Source organism: Tachypleus tridentatus, chromosome 12 (assembly GCF_004210375.1).
Source record: "Tachypleus tridentatus isolate NWPU-2018 chromosome 12, ASM421037v1, whole genome shotgun sequence".
Classification (NCBI taxonomy): domain Eukaryota; kingdom Metazoa; phylum Arthropoda; class Merostomata; order Xiphosura; family Limulidae; genus Tachypleus; species Tachypleus tridentatus.
The window spans coordinates 13,434,641-13,462,628 of record NC_134836.1 but is presented as its reverse complement, the minus strand read 5'-3'; the positions used below and the strand labels follow the sequence as shown (position 1 = coordinate 13,462,628).

Here is a 27,988-nt window from a genome sequence, read left to right as displayed (position 1 = left end):
AGGCCTAACATGGAGACGTCATTAGAAAGTAAGCGAAGGAGAACTCTGAAACTGTGTTCGGCATGTTTTCACGAAAATTAGATATAAGTAATTTGTTTACACCGTAAAATACCTCAGCTGATCGCGCACATATTAGTGGCCCATGCGTGGAGGAACATAAGGTACACACAACTGAGCAACTCGGGCACCCATCCCGTTTGCGACTGCGCTACGTTTTACTCTCGGCTATATGAGGTGTTGGTAAGTCATATTATTAGTTTGCCTGCATTGTTCTGTTTCGGGCCATTTCTTATCATAATATAGAAATATCTTTTCTTTCAAGTAATACCGTACACTTCAGGTAAGTCATATGATATATTTAGATATAATATTACTAAAAATGCAAAGTTCAGCAAAAGGACAGTGTCGTAATACGTTGCTTATATAACAACTAGGCTTAGAGAAGAAAAAGCGGGAAATCCGCCATCTTGCGTCTGCGCCGTACAAATACTTGTGGTAATTTCTCATAATATTTCTTTATATGAATAACTTATTTAGTGAAGAAGGATATACTTGTTTCAATATTATCTCTTTAAACAATTTAACTTAGTTATAGGTATACTAACTTACCGAATTATAGGTAAAACGAAGAAAATGTAGACGCAGGGAAATGCGCGATGTATACCAAAATTGGAGTTGATCTGAGCAACTAAATGAGCAAACCCAGGCTGAAAGGCTATCTAGCAGCTGCATAAGCAGTAACGAAGAGCGAAAAGAAACTCATGGCGCCCTCTGTTGAAGTTAATCAAGTGAAATAGATAGCGCGTAATTCAATTAATTTGAATAAAACTTTGATTTGTCTGTGGTTTTTTAATTTATATTTATGAAAATGGAATAAGTTGACAAAAACGTATTATTTGATGAATTTTTTTCAATATAAAGGGCAAGAGTTTTTAGTGTAATTCGTAAACTATAATTTGCAAAATAGCAAAAAAAGTTTCAGAATAATTTGCCTATTGAAGAGTAAATGAATAATTTGGAATCAAAGTTAATTTCAAAATACATTTAATTAATTTTGGAGCATTTATGTACTTTATAGTAAGAAATATCATTAACGTTTTGCTTCTAACTTATAATTTTATAAATATGTGTTTACCTGCTATCCATTATTTATTAACGTTTACTTTGATTATTTTGCATTTGTGAGAAAATTTTTGGTTTAAGAAATGAATTATTTTGCAGCTTTGCTGCTGTGACTTTGAATATTATGATTGATATTTTAATTAAACTAAAATGTTATAGCAAAAGGTTGTATATTAATACTTGATAATTATAAAATAAGCTAGGAGGGAAAGACCATACAACTGCTGGATTATTTCCTCAAGAAATAAAAAAAAAATTACAAAGTTAATGTAACCTTCACATTAATAGTAATACTCATCCTCTTTTGAAATTTCAACAAACCATGTTATAAATTAGACTATCTTTGAAACTTGTAAATCTTACAAAGAAGTTATACTGCCATGGAACAAGCATCCTATATATGAATATGATGGTACACAGGAAATGGCAACATTTGTGAGGAGTGACAAAAATATATTTTTTTTGTGTGTGTTAAGCAAAAACATACAAAATTATAAAGTTACTTTCCTGATATTGGTTACTTGTGTATATAAACTGTTTAATGTAAATTTCTTATTGTGTCATTCTGTTTTTAAGCTCATACTTTGCACAGGTAACCTTTGTAAGGTCTTGTATTAACAACTGAAACTGACCACATTACCTGTTCAAAATTCTATACTTGTGTATGTAGTTGAGGGCAGCACAAAACCTATTTACCCATCTAGTTTGTCTCATCTGTTACATTAAATGCTAATAAAATGAAAAGGTCAGATCTATCACATATAATTCATATATTTGTCAAGCCTTTCTTTAAACTAACTTCATCTACTACACATGAAGGCAACCCATTCCAAAGGCAAACCACACTGATAGAAAAACAAAACTGTATCAATATGAAGACTCCTACCTAGCTAAAAGTTGCATTTAAGTTTCCCAATCATACCATTCTTAACATTAAATATGAAGAAAGTAATGCATCAAATCTACCAATTCCCTTAATCATAGTAATCAAATTCTCTAACTCTTCTTTTTCCAAGATAAATCAGTTTCAGAAATCTTAATCTGTTTTCATATAGCAACCTTCCCATAACAAATATAATTTTAGTAGCTTTCCATTAAACCCTTTCTAATAGTTCTATGCCATTTTTAAAGTAAGGAGTCTAAGATTGGTATTTTAGATGTGGTCTAATCAAGGACATTATAACCTAATCTTCTTACAGATATGATTAATATTAACTTCCAATTAAAACAAGCTACCTACTTACAGCAAAAGTAAAATTAAACTTTGTAGAAGTAATCAGCTTATCTGATTACTTGTATTTTTCTTATGTTCTTGTTTATGAAATTTATAATGTATTATTTCATCAAGTTTGGTACCTTCTCTATTAACCATATTTCAGAAAATAATCTGAACAATATTTTATTATGTTTATGCAGCTTAGCAGATTTAGGGTAGTCTTAAATACATAAACTGACAATTCAAAACAATCTGTATAATTAAAGTGTAATGTAAAATAAAATTAAAAAGTAATACATTTAGGTATATTAAACATCCTAACCAATACTGTTAAATAAATTAACTACATGGAAATAATGTATATTAACCTATGGAATGAAAACATTACCATTCAGCTTTTCTTAGTGCTATATATTTATCTAATTAGACATCCAACCCTATAACTTGTTACCCTTGTGTCCTGCTTGTTTTTTCATAGGGGTGGTTGATTTAATCAATTATGTATGAGCAACAATTACATTGATTGTTATCCAGAAACAACTCAGTTAAACAAAATTGAGATTGATTTTATTAATAGAAATTAGTTTCCACTTATTGTTGATTTAATGTATCCCAACTATTTAGTAAAGTGATTGCCACAAAGATAACCAACTAATCAAAGTTAGTGCTTCAAAATAATTACTGTTTTTGGTTACTATCTCAACCTCTCTTTGTTAAGGAATAGTATTAAGGCTATCTTATGTATTTAAAAATGGCTGGTATGGGTAGAGAAAGCACTAGAAGAGGAGCAAACAATGTTTTGACCTTCTTTGGTCATCATCAGGTTCACAAAAAAAGAAAGGGTTACTGACCAGTAGCTGACCACATGTTTGAAGGCAGTTGTGTCATTGAGTGTTGGAATGTAGAGAGCATGCTTAGATGTTGGATATATTTATTAATATAGGTATAAAGGTATTCCTTTGTATTGTTTATTTTGGGCTTGAGTTGTTGTATAAGTAAGGCTTCTTTAATTTTGCGTTTTGTTATGTTTGTTTATATAGTATTTCCACTTATGACAGAAAGTGTTCGTACCCCTGTATCATGAGTAGTTTTTCCTCATAACTTAAAAAGTATCATGATTAGGATAATGAAAGTATAGTATATTATAAATATTATACTAAGACACATCTACATAAATTTTTATGTAAATTGAACAACAAATAAACTGTTTATAAACAAATAACCAAACATAGGAGGGGCAGAAAGTGTTCGTTCATCTACTTTAATGGTCAGTTGTGTAGCCTTTTGGGTGAATTACTTGGCGCGCAGTCTCTCCTCATAGCCCTCCATGATCGTTTGACAGTACTCGACTGATAGTTTCTTCCATTCTTCTTTACAGAAGGCCTCCAACTCTTGCAAGTTTTTTGGATGACGCTGATGAACCCTGGTCTTCAACTCATGCCAAACGTTTTCAATTGGGTTGAGATTGGGTGACTGCGATGGCCACTCCAAAATGCTTATATGGTTCCTCTGCAACCAGGATTGCACATATTTTGATGTGTGCTTAGGGTCATTGTCGTGCTGGAAGATCCAACAACGCCCAAGCCACAAGTTCCGAGCATCATTCTTAATATAAGTGCCCAATATATCAACGTACTCTTCTTTTTTCATGATTCTGTTGACGTGGTGAAGGCTACCTACACCAGAAGAGCTGAAGGAACCCCATAGCATGATTGAGCTACCTTTGTGTTTAACTGTAGGGACTGTGTTCTTTGGAAGATTTTGTTTCCCCTTCTTACGGAAAATATAGCGAACATCAGTATGGCCCGAAAAGCTTGATTTTAGTCTCGTCTGACCAAAGAATATTCTTCCAATAGGTAAAGGGTTTATCTACATGCTTTCTTGCATACCTCAATCGTGTTCTAAATGAACAGGCTTTAAATATGGAGTTCTACGAGAACGGCATGCTTTGAACCCAGAAGAGCGTAACATGTTCGTAACTATAGAGGTGGTTACATCAACCCCAGTTTCTCTTACCAGTTTCTCTATGTCATTACGTGTTAAACGAGGGTTCCTACTACCTTCTCTGAGAATCTTCCTCTTGGTTCTCTCTGGAATTTTGGTGGGGTGTCCGAATGAGGGAGGTTAGCAGTTGATCCTGTAAGCTTAAACTTGGCAATTATGCTTTCAACAGTAGATTTCAGCACATTAAGTTGTGTAGCAATACTGGAAAGAGACACACGAGACTATTATTTTACAATAATTCGGTTTTTTAAATCACTGGACAGTTCTTTCCTGTTTGCCATGATGACCAAGCAGATAATGAGGGAGAAGGCACTAAATTGCCAGAAGTAAATTTTTTGCTGGCTAAATTCCAATAATTATGAACTAAGTGTCTAGTTCTGGAATGGTATAATGTAGTTTATTTGCCAAACTAAACAAAATTTTTATAGAAATATCAGTTTTGTCACACCTTCTGAACTATACAAACACTTTCTGCTCTTCCTATTCTTGGTTATTTGTTGTTTAATTTACATAAAAATTATGTAGATGAGTGCTGGTATAATATTTATAATATATTATAATTCTATTAGCCTAATCATGACACTTTTTAAGTTATGAGCAAACAACCACTCGGGACACAGTGGTACGAACACTTTCTGATGTAACTAGAATCCCCCCTCAATTCCATCTTTTAAGTATTCAGCATACAATCAAGGAGTCAGTTAAATGACTGCCTAAGAAAAGGAGCATGTTTACATTATGAGGTAAAAATTTAAGTATCAGCATGTCTGTAGTAAGCACAAGCATTTCTGTTTTTTTTTTTAAGTTCTTAAAGCATTCAAGAGTCTTCATTTGAATGGTATATACAAGTGGTATAACAAAAAAAAACTTCGAAATAAAAGCTTTAATGTTAGATGTAATAGGTTTTTGAAGTCAGTGTGCAAACTTTTCCTTTAACCAATTAGTTTTTTACTTAAATGTGATACATTATGTAATGGAGTTGAGCATAGATTTTGAACCTTTTAAGTTTTAAATTTTTATTAGCTAGATCCATGAACATTAGGGGTGTGACAGTACAGTAAGCTGAATGTAAGATGTGCAGTGGAGGTTTATATAGAACTATGATATGATACATATCAAGTTATATGTAAACCTCTATCCCTGCATAAGTGACTTTGTAATAATTGTTAGATATTTAAACCAACACACAGGCCATTTCAACAAAACTACTTTTTATTTACCAGTAAAGCATTGCATAACTAAATTAGGTGGAATTTGAGAACAAATAACAAATTAAAAATTCATACACAAAGTTTGCATATTGCACAATAAAATGCAGTTTCTAAGAAATAGGGTACAGCACTTAAAAAAGACTTCATGTTTCAGAAGCACATAATTTTGCTGTTATCAGGAGATGACAGTGTAATTCACCACCAAACTGTGTATTACTTTCTGGAGTTTGTGATCTCATGCTTTAAAAAATCATATTTGATTGTGCAGTATGCTAAAGTTATGTACATTTTTGTTGTTTAATATGCCACTAATTTTATTTAAAAATTGTTAATTTTACAATATTGTGTGTGACAGGTTTTATGTACACTTGCTATAAATTGATTTCAGCATTATGCCAACATATATGTATTAACAAGTTTGTTATATTTGCACTATATATTTGATATTTGTTTTGGACATGTGCACAATGTTATTTTTGTTAAAGTTTTATCAACTCACTTTCTGTGACATTAGGAAATCCAGAAATATTTCCAAATGACTGATCTATAAAGTGTCAAAGGGCTCTAAATTTCTTGTTCTTGATTTTACTTTAACAACTGATGTCCATTAATCGTTACTGCATGCTAGAATATTTTCAAATATCATGGAACTTTTATTATTTTCAGCTGATAACTGTCAGATTAACAATTTAAACATACCTTTGCATCTTTATTGTTGTATCATGAAACATAAGCTATATATATCATATTGTTTTATAAGGTATTATGATATACCATTACATCCCTAATGAATATGCAGTTTTATATTTAGTTCTGTTTTATTGGTCTTTGAATTTCTGTACACAGTACATTTTAAAAGTTTCTTAGAAATGTAACATTTTTAAGAGAAATGAAACAGGAAATCTGTTCTAAGTTGCTGTGAAATAATCTGTAATATAAAGAAGTTTGAATAGCAGCATACCTTTGTGGGTGTTGCTATAATCACAATTGCTTTTTGAGATAACTTTTATCTAATGCTTCTATAAGAACATGAAAAATTTTCAGTAAATATATAGAAAATATATAAATACCATTTTCAGATCATAATTCTTGGGATTCTGATTTCAAGCATATAGAGTGGAAAAAGTAATTATATAATAGTATAAGGACATCTGGCTGTTTTTATTAATTTTTTTAGAAAATGGAGGGTTGAAATCCCAGGACCTCTCCACTAAATTCACATTTGGATATACAAAATTAGAGAATACTGTTGTTAATTTCTGAAAAAAAAAAGAGGAAAGATATTAACCACCTAGACACTTCTGTAGCAGGTAAAGCAGCTTAGGTGGACCAACAGATCTCATCATTAAATTTTATGTCAGTAGTTAAATATATAAGACATTACAGGTAAGAGTATGATCCAACTTCTTTTAACATAACCTATGGATAACAAGGAACCACATTCTTCAAGTCAGTCTACACACACATTTATCTTTGAAGAAAGTAAAAATTTAAATTAATCTTTTATTTTTTCGAAAATTGTTGATTCAAGTGTAAAACTCCTGTAAAGTGTTGGATTCCTCCATTATAACCTCTGGCAAATTACATTGTAAATTGGTGACCATGTTATTAAAATAGAACTATTTAAACTGAAGCTTAGCCTGTTCATTCCAAATCTCAAACTAGTATCTTTTTACTCCAAATACAGGACAAAGAAATTGAATGCCTTTATCCTATCAGTCCTCTGAATAATCTTGTAAACTTCAATATTATCACCTCTTACATTTCTTTTCTCAAGAAAAATAAATTTCATATTATGCGTAACCCATTCCTATAGCATAAAACTTCTGTATCTGTGAATTTCCTAGTTAGTCTTAAATGAACCCTTTCTAGTAAGTCAATAACCTTTTTTATTTAAGGAGACCAAAGTATCTGTGCAGTATTTCAAATGAAGCCTAACTAGTGATTTGTATGGGGAGAAAATTACTTTCTTTAACTTGTAATAAATATTTCCATAAATACATCCTAAAATTTCATTTGTTTTTTTGTACTAGAAACATAGCAGCGCTTTGCTAGTTTAGACAACCACCAGTATGTGAAGATTCTTTTCTTCAGTTGCAGAGTTGACCTTATTTCCTTCTACATTACTTCTGTGATCAAAATTATGGTTACTCAAATGCATTACCTTTTTTTTATTATAATTAAATGTAGGTTGTTAGATTTTTGTCCATTTTATGAATTGGTTAAAATTTTTCATTAAAGTCGTAATATTTACAGTATGCTTTAGAGTTTATTGTCATCAGGAGCTTTACTAATTTAGTAAATTTGCTTCAAATCTGTCGTTAATATAAATAAAAAAAGCAAAGATCCAAACACTGACATCTGAGGTACTGTATTGGTAACAAGGCTACTATTTGATGTAAGTATTCTGTACTTCCCCTTAAATCCTTAATGTTAAGCATTCTATGTTTATGATTAATTCACACATGTGGAGCATTCTAATACTTGTTTAATTTTCAGGTGATAAGTATTTTTTACTTGCTTAATTTCTAGATATGAAGCAGTCTTTACTGGACTTTAATTCTCAGATATTATGTATTTTGTGTTTAAGTCCCAAATACAAAGTATTCTTTACCTGTGTTTAATTCTGAAATACACTTTTGTTTAATTCTTAGATCTGAAACCTTCTTTTTTGTGTTTAATTCTTAGATGTTTATGTCTTATTTCATGTTGACAAACAAAAGAAGGTACTTAATATAGATTTATGATAGAATTCTTTACCTTTGAAATTAGAATAATGTTCTGTAAGTTATATATATGCAAAATCGGCTCGTTTGGGTTGAGAAAATATTTTACGTAGAAGAGCGAACAATGTTTCGACCTTCTTCGGTCATTGTCAGGTTCACAAAGAAAGAAGGTAACTGACCCGAAGCTGACCACATGTTAGATATATTCAAACATCTAATACTGCCCTCTACATTCCAACACTCAGTTACACAACCCCTTCCTAACATGTGGTCATCTTCCGGTCAGTTACCTTCTTTCTTTGTGAACCTGACAATGACCGAAGAAGGTCGAAACGTTGTTTGCTCTTCTACGTAAAATATTTTCTCAACCCAAATGAGCCGTTTTTGCATATATATTTCTCTACAAGTGGGTTTTCTTGACATCACTAGTTCTGTAAGTTATGTATACTTATGGTTATTGATTCTGTTCTATGGATGCTAATGTTTATATTTTACCTAGAGTAGCAGTAATGTCTGTTGTTCCTTATTCCACTACTATTATCATTCGGAGAAGTCTGTCAAGTAGGACCAGGCATGATACGAGACTGGATAAGAATCATAGATTTCTGGTTGACAGAATTCTGCGAGTAGACCATGCTGGTGAACTTGGAGCTGATAGGATTTATGCAGGCCAAATGGCAGTTCTAGGGAGAACAAGTGTTGGTCCTCTTATTAAGGTGATGTGGGATCAAGAAAAAGAGCACCTTCGTACTTTTGAGCAACTTATTCCAAAATATCGAGTTCGACCAACAGCGCTGATGCCATTCTGGAACATAGCTGGTTTTGTTCTTGGAGCTAGTGAGTTTCTTATCGTCACTTTGTTTTTAAGCTAAAACTCTGAACAGGAATAACTTTTATGTTATGTTATATATTTTATTAACAATTGTTATAGGGATTAATATAGTTGATAATCTTTATTTCTCAGGATCAAATGAGTTTTTTTCAACCTCATTTCACTAAAAATAGCTGTTGTTGTTTTTTCATTACTGGATATCATTTAATTACACGGAAAGTGCTATTCTTTTAAATTATTCTGCACGTGTATTGAAACTAGTATTTTTAGTTATTGTCAGTTATTTTTTAAATATTATGAACTGATGATTTTCATTTTTTGTAACATGTTTATCATCTTTTACAATTAGCTTTGAAATTACTAGCTAGTAGATTTTTTGTTAAAGCAGAGAAATCTCTGAAGATTTTAAAAATTTACAAAACCATCCAAGGTGACATAACCAGGTCTTACGTGTCTGTACACAGTAGCTATTCCATGTTTGTCTGCTGTATAGATTTTGCACTTTTAACTATTTCCAGTCTATGACATTTTACCATGAACATCATAAATGTATGATGTAATCATTGTGTGCAAATAGCCCTCCATTAATAGGAGGATGACACATTCTCTATGTGCAGTAGGTACCCATAAGCACTTGCATTCAAAATTAACTTAATTCTTTTTCCTGGCAGTGTCATGAACACATGTTTATTGAAGTATAAACTTTGCTTATTATAGTGAAATTTGCACTGCTTTTATTTCAGTATTAACATTCATTCATCTTATTTTGTTTCATTTCAACTTAAATTGCCTTTCACTTACTGTTGTTTACAAAGAAAAGTTGATGTAGAGAACCATTTTAATAACAATAAATTCCAAAACAAATACTCTTCTTCCTCTTGAGTTTCTGAGATCTGCCATAAAGATTTGCAAGCCACTAACCTTGTGAAACCTCCCACCTAACCTTGTGTAGAATCATGTTAATTTGCTCCACTTCATGATAATGTAACCCTTCAGCAGAATCCTCCACCTATAGAAGTGTAACACTTCTATATACATTGTACTCCCTCTACATTCAGACTCATGAATCCTTGTTCTTTTCCTCAGCAAAGTCATCTTTTGAGTTTGTTGAGATTTTTTTTTTTTTACTTTTTCTGCTTTAAACTGATTTAGTTTTAACACAATTACATGGGTGAGGAAATTACAAAATCGAAAATAGAAAATATTGTAATGGTGGAAAAGTCACCCAATTTAAAACAATTTCTTACTGGTAAACAAGTTCTTAAGCTTTTGAGCCACATTTTACTTGTTTCTTTTTCTTTTCTTTTAACCTAACTTTTCTACTAATAGTTTTATTTTCCATTAATATATTTTTTTGTTTTGTAATTTCATCACCCACTCAATTCCTTTATTATGGAACTAATCGGAGTTTTTCTGTGACCATGCTTGACATCAAATGACTCTTCAGCAACTTAGTTTGTAGATACTCGGACTCTTAATTTTGTATTCCAACAGTGTCTTTCTGAGAGGCATTTTGTTATTTGGCAGTTTATTATGTAAGACACAAAATAACAGCTGCATTGGTTTCATGAGCACTTATCTTCACTGTAAAGTTATTCATAATGATTGAAGTTTTGTAATTATGGTCCACATAAATACAAAAACAACAGCTTCAACTGCTACTTCAGTAAGATTTTTTGTGCAGCTTCAAACTTGTGCATCCAACTGTACTACTGTGTACTAGTTAAGAGAAACAGCATCTGCTATACTTCAACAGATGTGTCAGAAACTTTATGAACTCTATATCATTTTCTTACTTCCTCTACTATTCACAGGTTTGTATATGACTCAGTATATCATAACTCTCAAAAGTCATAAAGTAGCAAAACTGTGCAAACTGGGTGTTAAAGTACATGGTCCTTGTTCTACCAAAAATAGTCTTAATGAAGCTGAAAATTAATTTAATGATATTAATTTTTACCATATTTTAACTAGCATCTGACTATATCATATAAATTGAGTACTGAAACTACAATTAATGATTTGATCCATACAGGTAACTTGACATTGAATGCTACTGTTAATAATTCCAGAACCCTTGAATTTTATCTCCTTTCTAAGATTCATCAGTTGGAATCCTGGTTGACAAATTATTTGTACCTGTAACTGCCCTACTGAATTAATTTCATCTTTCTTGATGATGTCCTTAAGCCTTTTGTCTTATTTCTTACCAGTTACATAAAAGACACAACATGAACACTCCCAACTTTCAGCAACTTTCAATTATCTGGTTGTGAACATTATATAATTACCATGGACATACAAACACTTTAGATATCACTGATGTCGAGAAAACCCACTTGTAGAGAAATATATATGCAAAAACGCCTCGTTTGGATATTAAAATATTTTACATAGAAGAGCGAACACCATTTCGACCTTCTTCGGTCATCGTCAGGCTCACAAAGAAAGAGGTAACTGACCGGAAGCTGACCACATGTTTGTAAGGGGTTGTGTAACTGAGTGTCGGAATGTAGAGGGAGGTGTTAGATGTTTGAATATATAATTTTATTTATTTTATTATATTAATATAGGTATAAAGGTGTTCCTTTATATTGGTTTATTTTGGGTTTAAGTTGTTGTATAAGTAAGGCTTCTTTAATTTTACATTTGTTTATGTTTGTTTCTTTATTTAGTATTTGAGTGTTTTCTATGGTTATGTTGTGTTTATTTGACTTGCAGTGTTCGAAAACGTGTGAAGGTGACTTTTTATGTTCTTTGAATCTGGTTTCCATTTTTCTACTTGTTTCTCCAATATAGAAGTCGTGGCAGTTATCACATTGTATTTTATAAATAATGTTGGTGTGGTGTTTGTCAGTGTAGTTTTTACATAGTATAGACCTCAGTTTTGTGCTTGGTTTTTGAAATTTCTTAGGGTTTAGCAAGCTATGACAAACAACAACCAAGATTGTAACTAGAAGAGATGATTATTTGCTTTATTTCTTTATTTACTGTTCTGTGTTTCAAGAAATATAAGTTTATGAATTAATTTTTAAATAGTAATAATTTATATACATATACAATATATAGCAAATGAATTGTTTGTTTGTTTTTTAGAATTTCGCACAAAGCTACTCGAGGGATATCTGTGCTAGCCGTCCCTAATTTAGCAGTGTAAGACTAGAGGGAAGGCAGCTAGTCATCACCACTCACCGCCAACTCTTTGGCTACTCTTTTACCAACGAATAGTGTGATTGACCGTCACATTATAACGCCCCCACGGCTGGGAGGGCGAGCATGTTTGGTGCGACTCGGGCGTGAACCCGCGACCCTCAGATTATGAAGTGCATGCCTTAACGCGCTAGGCCATGCCAGGCCCCAGCAAATGAAATGTTACTGTATTTTACAAAACACTAGTCCACTAAAACTCAACCAAGACAGATCACTTTGTAAAGACTAAAGATCAGTATTATATTATTAGATAAGGTAACATGAGTGCATGTGTAGAGGGACTGAGCTCGTGCTGAAAGGGTTAATGTCATATTTTACCAACAAACAATAGGTGTTGCTATGGGCACCAAAGTGGGTCGTTCTTGTGCTTCATTGTTTGTACTTTTAAAAGACCACTTCCCACATTTTACAAATGTTATACTAATGATCTTGGTCTGGCCAGTTCATCATTGTATGACTTGAATACATTTATCTAATTTGTTTCTTCCTTTCATTCTGTGCTTAGTGGATAGTTTTCTCTAAGAGCTTACACTTTTTTAGACATTCTTATCTACATTGAAAGCCATCATTTATTGGCATCAGTACATTACAAAGTGACTGATTCCCTTCTTACCTCTGCTGTATCTCTTCCCATCCACAGTTTTTCAATATTTCTAATTTCTAAGAATGCACAGAATCTGCAGTGAACAAATCAATTTTGAGTCAAAATCTGAATGTATGAAATATTTAATATTCTGTTGTTTCTACCCAAGTGCAATAGATAAAGCTGCCCAACTCGCTCGTTCTGTAACTCTTGAATACACTCTAAAATAAATCCAAGATGTATAGATATATAACCAGGTTAAGTTATTGAAAGTGAAATTGACAATTTTTAAAGGGAATTCTACTGCATGTATTGTAATAAAAAAAAAAAAGAAGACTAATTTATCTTGTCAGAAGGGGCACTAAGGTATTTAAATCCACCTCTATGGACTTTAAAGAATAATCAACATTAATTAAAACTCTGGATACAACTTTTGTATACAGTATATAATTATTCTTTCTATTTTATGGGGGCTAATTCATCCATGCCATTACAGAATGTAAATTTCAACATTATGGTAATGCTTCACTGATTCATGTTAACAACTGAATGAGCCAGGGTGAGAATATTTATCATTCTTTAGAATTCCCATATATTTGTACTAAGAGCATGTTACAGGGATTCTGCTGGAATGAACATACTAATAAAACATAGGGTCTGAAATAACTGTCACAGTACCCCATGCAGTGTTTTAATTGTATTGAAAAAATTTAGCCAGGAGCTAGTACGTGGTACCGATATATGCTAGAAGAAATCAGTATAAGACAACTCTACAAATACACTTCGTAAAAACAGTGTTTAACACTGTATGCATATATTACGTTTTTGTCATGCCATGGTTAAAAAAACTGAAAAAACAAACAAACAGAATTTTGCAGTAGAGCAGATAGTTTGCATAAAAGCTTTACATGATGCTGGTTGGACTCTTACAAATTACTGCAGACTTGAAATGCTCACCAGAGACTGTCAAGAACATCATAGATCATAAGACTGAGACAGGTAAATTTGGAAACAGGAAAGGAAGAGACATAACACTTAAACTCAATGATAATGATGGATAAGTATTTTCATTTATGCATTCATTGGGACAGAGAGAAGACTGCCAGTGATTTCAAGCATGAGATAAATAACTATGTTCCAAGTAACAAAAAAGTGTCTTGATCTACACTATCAAAAAGATTCAATGAGAATGCAATATTTGGTCATGTACCAGTTAAAAACCTTTACTTCGATCTCCAGATATTGTCAAGAGACTAAAGTTTGCTAAAAAGTACAGAATGGAACTGATGATGATTGGAAAAGGGTGTTATGGATAATTGAGTTCAAGTTTGAAATATTTGGTTCAAAGTTTGATAGTATATCTGGTGTAAATAAAAACAGAAAAAACCTTTGTGCATAACATCTACAATGAGCTACATGGTAGTTGCAGTGTTCTGATACTTTGGGGTTGTTTTTCTGTTGAGGTGACTGGAGAAATTTGCAAAATAGATGGAATGACATACTTGCACAATTACCATCAGGTAATGATTCATCATGACATACCCAGTGGTTTGTGTATTATTGATAAAGGATTCTACTACCAAACACTCATTCAATCTGTGCATAAATTAAGTAGCTAAGAAGGAATCTGCTGGAGTCATTTAATTAATGCAATGACCCCCACAGAGTCCTGATCTCAATTCTGTTGATTATATCTGGGATTTGATGGATAAAAAACGTAAAACTAAATTCACTTTCAAAATATACCTTATGGGAGTATATTGGAGATATTTGGAATAAAATTCCAAATTATGTTACAACAATACTTGAAAGAATTTGCAGTTACTAATTAAAAAAGGACACACACACAGAATATTAACTGTTTGCTGAACTCAAGCACTTCCATTGAGTTTCTGTTGTACTAAGTATCAAAATTAATAAAATCTTTGATGTTTCACCTGTGATTTATCTTTCACTGTTCTTCAAAAGTAGCCTGAACTCTTAATTTTTAGTTTGTTTTTACACTTGCACAGTACTGTATGTTTGACTTGTTTTGAATATATTAGTGGCAAAAATAATGTAGAGATTATAGTCATGTCGTATAACTGACAGATTGGTATAAATGGATAGAGAGAGGTAAGCAACTTGGGCTAAAAGATGGTAATCCATAAAAGTTTGTTAAAGAAAACACTTGGAAAGAGAAGAGCATAGGTAGAGTAGAGAGAAAAAAAAATGACTTAAAGGAGAGAGAGAAAAGACACTTCAATGAAAAAGAATACGAGCACAAGTTGGGAACAAAGAATTAGAGATATAGAAGAGATTGGAAATAGAGAGAATTAGAACACAAATGGAGCTTGCTTAGCTCACCAACAGAGAGATGTAGGACCTGAGAATGACAGTGGATCTATGCCTAGCTGCCTACATTTGATAAACAGGAAGATGTCATGGATGGTTTTATAGAGAGATATGAAAGATCCACCCAAAGTATATTATATTATACTAAACCTGTAGCTAAAGGGTTAAAATTAAAACAAGGGATGGCTAATTGGAAATTTCATACCACCAAAGGTAACAAAAGGAAGAAGAGATGCTATATTTATTATAATTGAGACACATTGCAAATGAATGCAAGTCTGTCACAAATGAGCAACAGCAGAAATTTCAATATAAAGCAGCTTATGATACATTGAAAGATGGTGCTGGAAAGAGAAAAGTAACTATCACCTCTATGCTGCTTCAAAAAGAAACCCCCTTGGTGTGGATTCCTATATGTGGTGAGGGAACCTTTCAGGGAAGGTTCTGTTCTTTCAGTTTACCTCCTCTGGGATCTAAACATCCACCCATGTGTTTGTCGTGCATGGTGACTCGTGAAGGGGAGGAGAGGATCTTGGTAGTTGAGGATCCAACACTAAAATACCATTTTGACCTTGAATTTGTTGTGCTAGGGTCACCCAAGTACCAGTGTTTAATGTTTTCAACAGGTGTTGTGGACATTGTATCTGATGCTGGTGTTTGGGTATAGTGCTCACGAAACTTTGGCATTGCTGCAGTGTCCATGTTTGGCATTGTAGTGCATCTCCTCGTAGGACTCCATGGTGGATGGGGACAGTGGGTGCCAAAATATTCTTTTTTTCTTTATTATGGATCCTCTGAGTAAAAACTTAAATAGTGAGAAAACAGTCCATAGGTAAACGACCATGTCTTGAAGATTCTGAGCAGCAATCTTCAACATCTGTAACACCTGTATCTCATTTTTTTATATTGCATTCTTTTTCAGGCAAACCTTTAGGGCAAATGTCTTCCTTTTTTATTCAAAAGAGACAATAGGGACTTGCTGGCTCTGGTGACATTGGTAGAAAAATCCACATCTAAGCACAGTGAACTCCTGTTACATTCAAAGGTGATTAGGGATATACCCATTGAGGCTACACCCCATGCTACTTTGAATTTGTCATGAGGGGTTATTGTTAAGAGGGATTTGAAGAACATCCCTGAATCTAACATCTTTGCTGGTTTCTCAACCCAAGGAGTTTCTGCAGTGAGGCATATCTCCACTCACAAAGATAGAATTATTATGCTGACCAGTGTCCTCATTTTAACATTTACATCACTGTGTCCACCTGCCACCATCAAGGCAGATTATCTTAATTACAAGGTATGGCCATAAATTCCAAACCCACTCAGATGTTTCCAGTATCAATGGTTTAGTCACTCAGAGACATCATGTCGTGGTTTTTTGACATGTGCTTATTGCAGTGGCAAGGGCTATAATGTCTGTGAGTGTGAAACAGACCTTTGTTGCTTCAGTTGCAATGGCTCTCACTCATCCAACGTTTCTTCTTGTCCTAAATGGTTGGAAGAAAAGAGGTGCAGTATTTGACAATGATTCAAAACAATACTTTCCCTGAGGCTCAAAAGTTACTGTCCACTACTTCATCTCGGACGTATACTGCTGCCTATTTCACTACTACATATGAAAAGTCTTTTGACTTCCGTGGTTAAAAAAGTTGATGAATCAACATCAACACCCATCTCTGTTCCTAACATTAATTCCAGCAAACTCCAAGATCCATGTCCTTTGGTTATGGGAATGGGCATTATTGTTGTTGTTGTTTTGAATTGAGCACAAATCTATACAATGGGCTGTCTGTGCTCAGCCCACCACAGGTATCGAAACCCGGTTTATAGCATTGTAAGTCTGCAGACATACCACTGAGCCACTGGGGCAGATGGGCATTACCTAGGGTGCATCATCTTCTCGTGCTCCAAGATGTAAAATGATCATTCATTCATGTCCTCAGCTGCTGGAATTCCCTTTCAACAACAAAGACCTGCCCAATTGACCTTGGGTAGGATCCATGTAGGTCGACAGACCTCCCTATAGTAAAGAAAATAAAGAAAAAAGACATGGTCGAAAACAGAAGGGATATCCATCCAGTTCTTCTATACATAAATAAAAATGGCCACCTTGATACCATGGAACTGTTGAGGTTTGCGTTCTAATCTGGACGACAACAAAATACTGATTAATTCCTACCATTCTCTATGTCTTTCCTTACAGGAAACATTTCTGAAACCCTGCCAATACAGTTATCTTTCAGTAGTTTTCTTTGTGCAGAAATGACAGGTTATGTGATGGACAAGTGCATGGAAGAGTGGCACTATTGGTTGATCAGAATGTGCCCACCCTGTCTTTGCTGCTCGACACACCGTTGGAGGCTGTAGCCATCCATGTTTCCTTTGGTCATGTCATCACTGTTTGTTCTCTCTACCTGTCTCCTGAAGAGACCTATGATCAGTCAGACCTTACATCTAACAAGGGAAACCAGTATGTGCTGAAAGTAGTCAACTATGCAGTAATGTTATTCATAAACTATAACACTAGCAAAGATAGAGGTGGAAAGAATATTAGAGGCTCCCTTGAAATTGTTCTGAAGTGTAGGCTTTGTTAAAGAAGTCCTGAGTCACAGAGGAAGCCAGTTTATTTTAAACCTGATGCATTAAACTCGTCAGCATTGGGCAACTTTACCACACTTTACAACCCTAGAGGTAATGGACCTTGTGAGAGAGTCAGTGGAATCTGAAGGAACATTCTAAAGATGTGCCAAGGACAGGTATCTGCTGGCAGTATTATTTGCATATCATTAAGTCCCACAAACAAGTACAGGTTTCTTTTCTTTGAGTTGCTATATGAAAGAACAGCATGAGTTTCAAATGCAGATACTAAAAGAGCTGTGGACAGGAAAAGAACAGTCAAAGTAAGGAACACATAGCAGCAGTGGTGGGATTCAAAAATTTTAAGAAGGGGTTCTCTCAAGGGAAGGCCTCAATAATAACGGGTTCTCTTACTTTTCCGGAAGTCTATACTGATACATCATTTGAAAAGGAAAATAATGGAAAAAGTGCTTTAAAATCTTTTATTTATTTCATTTTAAAAATTTCCAAATAGTCAATTAAACTTAAATGAATGCACGCTTATGATGACTCGTGCATAAGCCGACATGACTGCAGCGCAAGCAAGCGAGTTACTTACTCTATCGATTTTCCCCCGTAGCGGGAATGGTAATAGGAAAACGGTCACACACGCCGACATGCAAATGGGAGAAGTGTGGCTATCTACTTTATCTATTATCTGTGGTGCTGAGCTCCCGGAGACAGTTTCCAGATAAGCCTTCTGTCACCCCACAACATCTGGGGAAAATTTGTCATGGAGTTCATGGAGACGGTACTTCGCACACCCCGTGTCATCTACATCGACGAGATGGGGTTCAATGTATGGACAATTAAGAAACTGACTGCATTCACTTGACGAACTTTGTCAATAATACGGTCTGTGATTTTCTCATTAAATCTTTCTTGTCGAAATGTGTGATGAAGTGTGACGCAATCAGTTTCCACGACATCAACAATTGACGGTATAATTGAAGCCATCAACGGGTTCGCTAAGCTCAAAAATTTTTAAGAACGGGTTCGCGCGAACCCTGAATCCCACCACTGCATAGCAGTATGTGTTAGATCTCAAAAATTGGCTATAGGAGAGCAGTCAACTTGCTCAAGAGAGCTTGTATGCATTTTAAGGTAGTCAGAAGCATTTCTATGACAAAAAGGGCCAAGAATCAATATTTTAAGGTTAGACAGAAGGTCTCGGTTCTCTTACCTGCAGAAAACAACAAACTCGCACTTTAGTGGAGAAGACCTCTTTGAACACGTAAAGTGGTCAACAGAATGGAGTATAAGGTGAAAGTGAATGGAAAAACAAATATCTACTACACCAATCTGTTAAAGAGGTACTTCAAGAGGGAAGAAGGCCTAACAGGTGCAGCTGTTGAGACACAGATGGATATGGCAAGTATGACTGTCATAGATGCAGAACGAGAAAATGGTGACACAGTCATAGAAGATGAAGACATATTTGACCTAAGACTTCTTGATGGAGAAGAGTCATATAAAAATGTTAACATCAGTAAAGAATTGATTGGCAAGCAGAAAAAGAAAACTACAAGAAATAATGTGCCAGTATGGAGATGTCTTCACTGATAAAATAGGCAAGAGTGACCTTGTGCAACACGAGATCAAAACCAAGACCAGGGATCCAGTCAAGATGAATCCTTACCAAATGCCCTGTGATGAGAGATCTGATCAAACAGGAAGTTGGGGCACTGTAGAAGCTGGAACTATGAGGTCCTTTGAATTCAGCCTGATGGATGGATGACACTTTTGGAATCTGAACCTCATGAGAAAGTTCAGCACTTAACCTATGACATTCCAGAGGTTATTATAGCAAAACAAACAAGGCAAAGTTGTTTCCTAAGATTAGTAAAGGTTATTGGCAGATTCTAATAGACAAGATCTAAAAATAAGACAGCCTTTGTGATTGCAGATGGATATTATCAGTTTAAGAGGATGCCTTTGGGTGAATCAGCACAGCAGTAACAAAGATGCACTTCTATTTACACCACCTGGCTCTCTTGTTTCACTAACATTCAACTATATGATGAGGAAGATTTTGCATAAAACTACCAACATCAAGTATTTTTTGGATGACATTCTGAACTACATATTCATTTGGAAAGACCACCTGAAGAAACTTAGCTGTTAAGGTGAGTGAGGGCAAAAGATCTGACCATTAGACTATTTAAGTGTTACATTGGTTATTCTATACTTGACTTTGTTGGACACAAGTTGGCTAACTGACAGATAGCCATGGAAGAAGAGTAGCAAACCCCACATACAAGATGCACCAATGACCAAGCAGCAAATCAGATCTTTCCTGGGGTTAGTGGAACACTACAAAAAGTTCATCTCAAACTATACTGAAGTTGCTGCAACATTGACTAACCTAACCAAGACAGTCATACCCAACAAGGTGAAGTTGGAACAACCACAGCAGATGGTAATTCAGAGTTGTAATAGCATGTTTGCTAATCCTTAGAATGCCAGACTTCAACAAATTGTTCATCACTCATGCTGATGTTTCAGACATTGCAATTGGAGTGGTACTTCTACAAGAACATGAGCATGGATTGTTTCCAGCAATGTATGTAAGAAAAAGCTGTTGAGTAGTGAGAACTTGTACTATATGATCAAATAAGGGTGTCTGGCCATCATATTTGGCTTCCAAAAGTTCCAGAACTACCTCTACATAAAGCAGTTCATCACCTCGGGGGAAGATCAATTCTTGCATACATCTAGAGGTGCAAGATCAACAGTGAGAGGATTATGAAATGAATATTGTACCTCCAGATTTATGGGTTCTACATTGAGACCATCAAGGGGACTGCAAACATTGGGGAAGACTGTATGAGAAAATTTTGTATATGAACTGAGGTCAATCTTTGTATATATAAAGAAAAGATATTGTAAATATCCTTTTTGAATGGCTTATTGTTATATATACGACTGTTTCATTTAAATTTAATAAGATACTTATGATTTAGATTGTTATAAAGCATGAGTGTTAAATTTAGTATTTTAATAATTGACAATTTATCAAATTTACTGAATTCTTTTTTATGTAGTTCAGTTGTTCTGAATTGACTTCATCCTGGATTTCTCATTGCTTTAAATGAGTAGTGTGATATTATAACTTCTCATAGTTTGTAGAGTTCTAGGCTTCATTTGGGCAATGTATGTGTGTACACATACATATGTGTGTATGTGTGGGTGACCAAGTTAAGCTATTAAAAGTCAAAGTAAAAAAGAAAAGAAAAAAGTGAAGTTAGAATGTGTGGTTGCGAGTTTACCATAAAGAACATATTGTGTTAATTTCTAAAGAGAGTTTCACACCTTATATTGTGATAACAGAGATAGAAGAGAATAATTTGTCTTGTTAAAAGGTGTTCTAGAGTAATGAAACCCACACTTTAACCTACTCTCTTAACTTTTACAATTCTCTAGTTTTTTGCCATTGAAGTGATACAATGTTTTAGTAAAAATACTAGTGTCCTATGGTTCTCCACTAAAGTTAAACAGTTTGTATTGTTCAAAATCTATAGACATTCCTTGTCAGTGTGTGAGGTACTAAATTAATAAATATTAATTACAGCTGTAGCTTCTAAGGTTTGGTGTATAACAACTGTAGCAAACCATTAATATGTGATGTTTTGACACCTCACATTTTATAATTTTATAACCATGTGGTAAGTTTCTAGAAATTTTAGCCTGCACAACAATAATGATGATAGATAGTGCTTTCTTCCAGCATATATTGTTGATTCTTACAGTCAAGAATCTTCTACATTTTTCGTTAACAGATGGGAATTATGCAATACACATTTAACTGTATAAGTTACATGTTTCTCTGAACATATATTTAACAGAGAAATATATAATATATAATAGTCAATCTGTCACAATATCAATTGACTGCTTTTTCTTTCACCTGTCTTTTGATTCTTCCTGTTCAATGCTACGTGCCTGATATGCTGTGAACAATCTATTTTTCTTCTTTTTAGGACTTTTGTATACACTCTGACATATTTTTAGATAAGCTTCATTCACATTCTTTTTTTATGCCTATCTGCTTCCTTGCAATGATTCAGAACACATCTTCCACAGCCCTATTGATAGTCCCTTACAAGCCTTTTTAACTGTGATTTCGAGTGCTCTATTTTTTCTCATCCAAGCCCTCTTTTTCTTATTCTACCAAACAATCCATTTTTCTTTAATCTAACTGCATGCTTTTCTTTCTAAAGGAGTGATATCCCTTTGTATTAATGCTTGGAATTTGTCTCATCCATCATTCATTGAGGTTGATTATCTGGTTATGTAGCCTTCCTTTTGTCTCACTCTTATTGCAGTTCCACCTCTTCTATGTACCACTCTACTTGCCTTGTTTATCACTATTGATCTGAACTTTACTGTTTTCATCTTGACCAACTTGTTAAAGGTGGCTATTTGTATACATGTCTTGTCTAACTGTGTTATTGAAGGTTATTGTGCAGAACTATCAACTATACTCTGCCTTTCCAGGTACCACAAAATTCCTTCCTCACTCATTCTTCTCACCCGACTCCATTTCTTTTTCATTCATAGACCCCTTAATTTTACTCTCTTACCTACTGGGACCTTAACATGTTTCTTGATATTTTCATCTAGGACTATATCAGACCTTTTGCCATGTTCTACCTATATAATCTCTTAAAGTCTGTTTTTTTTTTCTTCTCCTTACTTATGGTTACTGTTGTTTTGATGTTTATATAATAGATTCCTCTCCCATCACACTTACGTTCTTTATCCTGGTATTCCTTGCTTCCTGGGATTTCTGTTACTAGGGTAGGTTATAGTACCTTTTCTCCCATATTCCTTCTAACAAATTCTTATGTTCTCTCTGGGCCATTTGTTGTTACCAATTCACACTTTTTTTTGAGTTCCCATAATTGTCTTCTCATTTCTCTAGAACACCTGCTATACTAGATTTTTCTCCCACCACCCTTACTGGATACATGCAACAACTCTTTCATCTGATTTACTCTACTTTGTGAGTGGATGATTGTTAGCATTTTAGCCCATTTCACTATGCTGTAGAGGAACTATTATAGGCAGGCATGAGAATTACCCTACAAACCTTCATAGCCCACTCTCTACATTACCTGGTCATCTTGCTTCAGGAGGGATTTAGATTTTTCACTTCTTGCCATCTTTCAATCCATTTTATTACTTCAAACATCTAAATGTACTTATATTTTTCTTACTCACCACTGATATACAGTAGGATTCCACTAGGTGGTTAATGTTGCTTCCTAGGGCATATTTACCCAAACTCTTCATTGAGTTAGGATAACAGAAGGCACTTGTACCATCTGCCCTGGCTATACAAATGTCGACTGTGAGATGGGGGTGTTCCACAAGACCACTTGAGGTTCCTCATGGCATTTTTATGTTATATATCTTTATTTTATTTCAGGTCCAATTCAGAGATTGTCATAGAAAAAGCCATCATCAGAGCTGTGTTGCATAATTACATCATCATACTGTGGCACAAATTCACAAGATTAAATTGTTTTTTCACAAGCTGTGTGGCTTGCAAATCTCTTTTGCAGATTGCACAAACACTAGAGGAAATACCTATTCTGTATGAATAGGTGAGTATTTATTGGAAATATATTTTTGAGTAAAGTGTTGACTTTTCAAGTGACATAAACTACTATTTTTCCCCTAATACTAACACTGACCTTACATTGTCTGTGGTCACTGGAGGCTGATTGATTTTGGAGGAGGTAACTAATTCCTGTTTTCCGTAACTCTTTAGTGATCAGTTTTTTCCATTTTTGCCTTTCTTTTTTAGCCATTTTTGTTACATATTCTCTCTTCATCTAATCTCTGAAGCAATATACCTTGTTTCTTATAGGTTTTTTTCTGGAGACACACAGATGGTACTTTACAATACATTGACAAAGGTGTCATCTTTTGCTTTGTCTCTGATTACTTGGTTCCCCTGTTGTAGGAAACTCTTGGGGCATGGTTCTCTTCTCTCTGCTGTTCATCTTCCTTATTCTTACCTTAAGATCTCTGTCATGTTCCTCATATGTATATTGAAGTTTTTAATGCTGTTCTTAACACCTTAAAGTTTGGCTGAGGCTTTCTGAGTTCAGTCTTTTCTTACTTTTATTTCTTGTCTTTCAAATCCTTGTGAAGCCACTCACATTCCTCTAGGTCTGACAAAACCAGGTGGTTAGGGCAATCAACTTGTAACCTGAGGTTTACGGGTTTGAATCCCTGTAATGCCAAATATGCTTGCCATTTCAGCCATGAGGACATTATAATGCAATTGTAAATATCATTATTTGTTGGTAAAAGAGTAGCTCAAAAGTTGGCAGTGGATTGATTTGACTAGATGCCTTCTCACTAGTTTTATACTACTAAATTAGGGATGATTAGTGCATGTAGCTTTACGTGAAATTCAAAGAAACAAGCAAACATTTTCCTCTACCTATGTCTCTCTCTCTCTCTTTTTTGGTCTTGTGCTGCTTTTTGCTATTATTTCTTTTGTTAAGTTGTCATTCGCATGTCCCATCAGTAATCAGCTGTCTCCCTTTGTACCCAGTCAACTCAGACCCCATGGGAGCACATTTGTTTCTGTTTACAGATCTTTAAATCCTATTTACAGCCATCTGATTGGTTCTTTAGGTTCATACTCAATACATTTTTTGTCTCTTTCTCTTTTGTTTCCTGTTCCTTTTCATTCTCTGAAAGTTCTTAAGCATCTTTTGCATCTTGATGTCATTGTATTCTATTTTTTGGACAAGAAAGCCATCAAGAGGATCCTTTACTTCTCTCCAGAATTTTAATTTTTTGTTGGCTCCTAAAAGGTTTGGGACTAGCATCCTATCATTTATCTTTCTTCTTTCAACCAGTTTAGTGATTTCTCAGTTATAGATAGAGTGGTTTCATTTCAGTGGTACTTTTCTCCTGGACTGTAGATGAACAAGGTCAGTGTCTTAGATGCCTTTCTGTATATTCTGATTACCCAGTCTTCTGAATGTTCTCTTTGGTTCATTCTTCAGGATCAGTCTTATATTTGTTTCTAGCTCTTCCCTTTGGAATTGCTTTAGTTTCTTATGGATTCAGTGATGTTATTGGATCATATACTTACCATGCCCACAGTTTTAGACTTTTTACAATTTTACATGGACAATAGGCTCGTCTTCACTTCTTAAGAGGTCTGGATTTACATCTCTTCACCAATACATATCTTGCATTTCTCTGGACAACTCCATGTCCTCTTGGATTTGGTGTTGCATAAGTGCACTTTCCACATCAGTGTTCTGGAATTCTTGGCTGCCCATTGAGCATGTTTGTCTTGTATTTCCTACCTTGACTTGTGGGACACTTAGTTATAAATGACTCAGATCATTCTGTGGTTGTCTTCTATATCAATTAGCAGAGTGGGATGAGCTTCAGGGAGGTTTTTGCTTCTGCACATTCTATTTTAAATGCAATTATGGCATATTTCTCTGCCCATCTGTCATGTACTGGCTTTTTTTAATTGAATGGCAGATTGTCTTTCTTGACCAGACAGAATTTTTCCCTGTGAGTTGTTACACCTACCTCAGGTCTTGCCTTGGACCTGTTCCCAGTGGAGCACACCAGTGATTGATGTCATCCCCACTTTTCTCAGTACCACATTTTCCCTCTTCTGGTCCCTTGTATCTCCTGCATCTGCTCTGGGTATGTATGCACTAGACATCTCTTTCTATATGTTTACCTTCAACTACAGCCTCATGTTTCTCTTTAACTTATTTTTAACAAGCTTTGTAAATACACTTTATTTCACATTAAATTGGTCAAGCATTATACAATCCACATTAATAAATAAAGAATTTCACTCACAAAAGACTTATGGTGCAGCACCATATACATTGTAAATGGTATATATACTGTTGTCATATTAAGTTGAAGTCATTATATTAAAGAGTTGTACTTATGTTACTGACTTTTTTATTATACTAAATTGATATAAATATTATCTCTGTCTCATTTTCCATCCCTCTATCAAATAATTGAGTGTACTGTAGCAAGGTAAAGGTTTTTCAACTTTACATAAGTAAAAATTTATAGAAAAACATGTTTATTGGCATTCAGAATTTTATTTTCTGTATGTGAAATTAATATTTGTCTTTTTGTCAGATTCTTCAATGCCTATTGTGCAAGACTCTTCTCTAGATCTTTTTGCCTTTTATAGGTACAGCATTGCTGGGAAAGGAAAGTGCAATGGCTTGCACTGTTGCTGTTGAATCTGTTATCACAGAACACTACAATGATCAAATAAGAGAGCTAATAAAAGATGATCCCACTGCAAATCGTGAACTTCTTGATGTACTAAAACGTTTTCGTGATGATGAACAGCACCATCATGATACAGGTCTAGAACATGATGCAGAGCAAGCACCTTTTTATAATGCCTTTTCTCAAATGATAAAATTTGGCTGTAGGGGAGCAATATGGCTAGCAGAAAGGCTATAGCTTTTCAACTAATACTGACTTGTAGTTGGAATAACCTCGTCTTTCAAAGTGTAGAAGACTTGTGTGCCAGATGAGTGAGACTCTTTTGAATAAACCATGAATCTAAAGTAAAGGAAGTGAAACACATTTGAAAATATAATTAGATTCTTGTGATTGTAATGGATAATTTTGTATGAAAGTGCAAAATTTAATCTTTTTATACATACATGAATATGACAAATTCCTGTTATCTTTCTGAAATTTACTTCTTCACTGAAACTAAAATTTTACATAGTGTGTGTTAAAGACTCAATGACTAAGTTGGCTTTTTTCTGCATTTAAAAAATAAAAGTGCTCAGAAATTTATTGAAAATATGTTTTTACATTTCAATGATAATTTTTTAATATCCTCATGTGTGCAACTTTAGTCCTGTAAATTTAAGTGTATAATCAATAAAGTTGTTTCAGATTCAATAACCTATAAACTTATTCCTGCAGATTTAACTACTTTGTAAAATAAATTGTATTTAAGTAAGTGATTAAAAGAAAAAAGAGGTTACTAGTTAAACTTTAGAAATGGTGGTTAGCAGTGAAAATCAGTTATTAAACTTTCTGCTTTTTTTTTTTACATATTTTAAACTTGTTCTGGTTTAGTTAGTGATACTGTAATACTCTGCACTACTTGTAGTAATATAAGTTGCTTCACCAATAAACTTTAGCTAGTAGAGTAGGGTGGTATAACACTAAAACAATATTATTTGTAGTATATATGCATTTATTCAGTGGTCTAAGTAGTGACACAGTATAAACTGTTACAGTAGTCTAAGAACTAATCCTTTCAAGGTGGATTCATGTGCATGGTGTTGGGACATCCAAGAGAAGGTTCTGTACTTTTGGTTTGGGAACTAACATCCACCCATGTGTGACGACCCATGAAGTGGAGGAGAGGGTTCTGGTGATTGAGGGTTCCAATTCCAACATACCAGTTTGGCCTTGAATTCCCATAGACAGGCAGTCTTGGGGTGGCCCTTCCAGAGTCATATGGCTGGTCCACTTGGGCTAGGGTCAATCGAGTACCAGTGCTGAACATTCTCAATGGATGTTGTGGACATTGTGTCTGATACTGGTGTTTTGGTATAGTGCTTAAAAAACCCTGGCATTGCTGCAGTGTCCTTGTTTGGCATTGTAGTGCATCCCCTTGTAGAGCTCCATGGTGGGTGGGGTCAGTGGGCACTGAAATATACTCCTCTTGAAATTGAAGGCCATTAGGTTACTCCCCATGCAACTTTGAATTCATCCAGGAGTTATAGTTTAGAGGCATTTCTGCTGTGCACCAAATATCCACTTGCAAAGATAGAATTATGGTACCTACTATATCTTCTGATATTGACATTTACATCACCACATTCTCCTGCCACAGTTAAAACAGATTATCTGAACTGTAAGGTACAGCCATACATTCCCAACCTTCTTTGATGTGTCCAGTGTCAATGGTTTGGTCACTTAAAAACATAATGTCGGGGTTCTTTAACACATGCTCATGGTTGTGGCAAAGACCACAATGTATACGAGTACAAACTAGAACCACACTATGTTAACTGTAGTGGTCTACACCCCTTTTACTCTGTTTCTTGCCTTAACTGGGTGGAGGAGAAAGAAGTG

General features: G+C 34.4%; 2 protein-coding genes across 16 annotated transcripts in view; one reads left to right on the top strand and one right to left on the bottom strand.

Moving 5' to 3' along the window:
- Window positions 1-783, bottom strand: part of LOC143234854 (nuclear respiratory factor 1-like) — a 55,008-nt gene extending 54,225 nt beyond the window's left edge. For 4 of the 5 annotated variants that reach the window (XR_013018833.1, XR_013018834.1, XM_076472532.1 and 1 more), the window contains exon 1: window positions 610-783. The gene's annotated coding sequence lies outside the window, so the exon portion shown is untranslated. The remainder of the gene's footprint in view (window positions 1-609) is intronic. The other variant, XM_076472534.1, reaches the window with a different exon arrangement.
- Window positions 23-26,800, top strand: Coq7 (ubiquinone biosynthesis protein COQ7, mitochondrial). Of its 11 annotated transcripts, none has more exons than XM_076472542.1 (4): window positions 23-240; window positions 3,717-4,194; window positions 8,784-9,116; window positions 26,067-26,800. In XM_076472542.1, exons 3-4 carry the CDS (start codon window positions 8,789-8,791, stop codon window positions 26,345-26,347), a joined length of 609 nt encoding a protein of 202 aa, XP_076328657.1. In that variant the 5' UTR covers window positions 23-240; window positions 3,717-4,194; window positions 8,784-8,788; the 3' UTR covers window positions 26,348-26,800. The 11 variants fall into 11 exon arrangements, with proteins under 11 accessions (XP_076328657.1, XP_076328659.1, XP_076328660.1 ...); XM_076472544.1 differs by having other exon boundaries at window positions 3,717-5,085; XM_076472536.1 differs by having other exon boundaries at window positions 208-340; window positions 3,717-5,085; window positions 8,779-9,116.
- The last annotated feature ends 1,188 nt before the right edge of the window (window positions 26,801-27,988 follow it).

What these genes read in the sequence shown, in the direction of transcription:
- Coq7 (XM_076472535.1), top strand. Translation starts at nt 4,499, where the DNA reads ATGCTTTCAACAGTAGATTTCAGCACATTAAGTTGTGTAGCAATACTG. An exon ending in AAGGCACTAAATTGCCAGAA is followed by an intron (nt 4,669 to 8,778) that starts GTAAATTTTTTG and finishes TATTTTACCTAG; the next exon opens with AGTAGCAGTAATGTCTGTTG. An exon ending in TGGTTTTGTTCTTGGAGCTA is followed by an intron (nt 9,117 to 26,066) that starts GTGAGTTTCTTA and finishes TGCCTTTTATAG; the next exon opens with GTACAGCATTGCTGGGAAAG.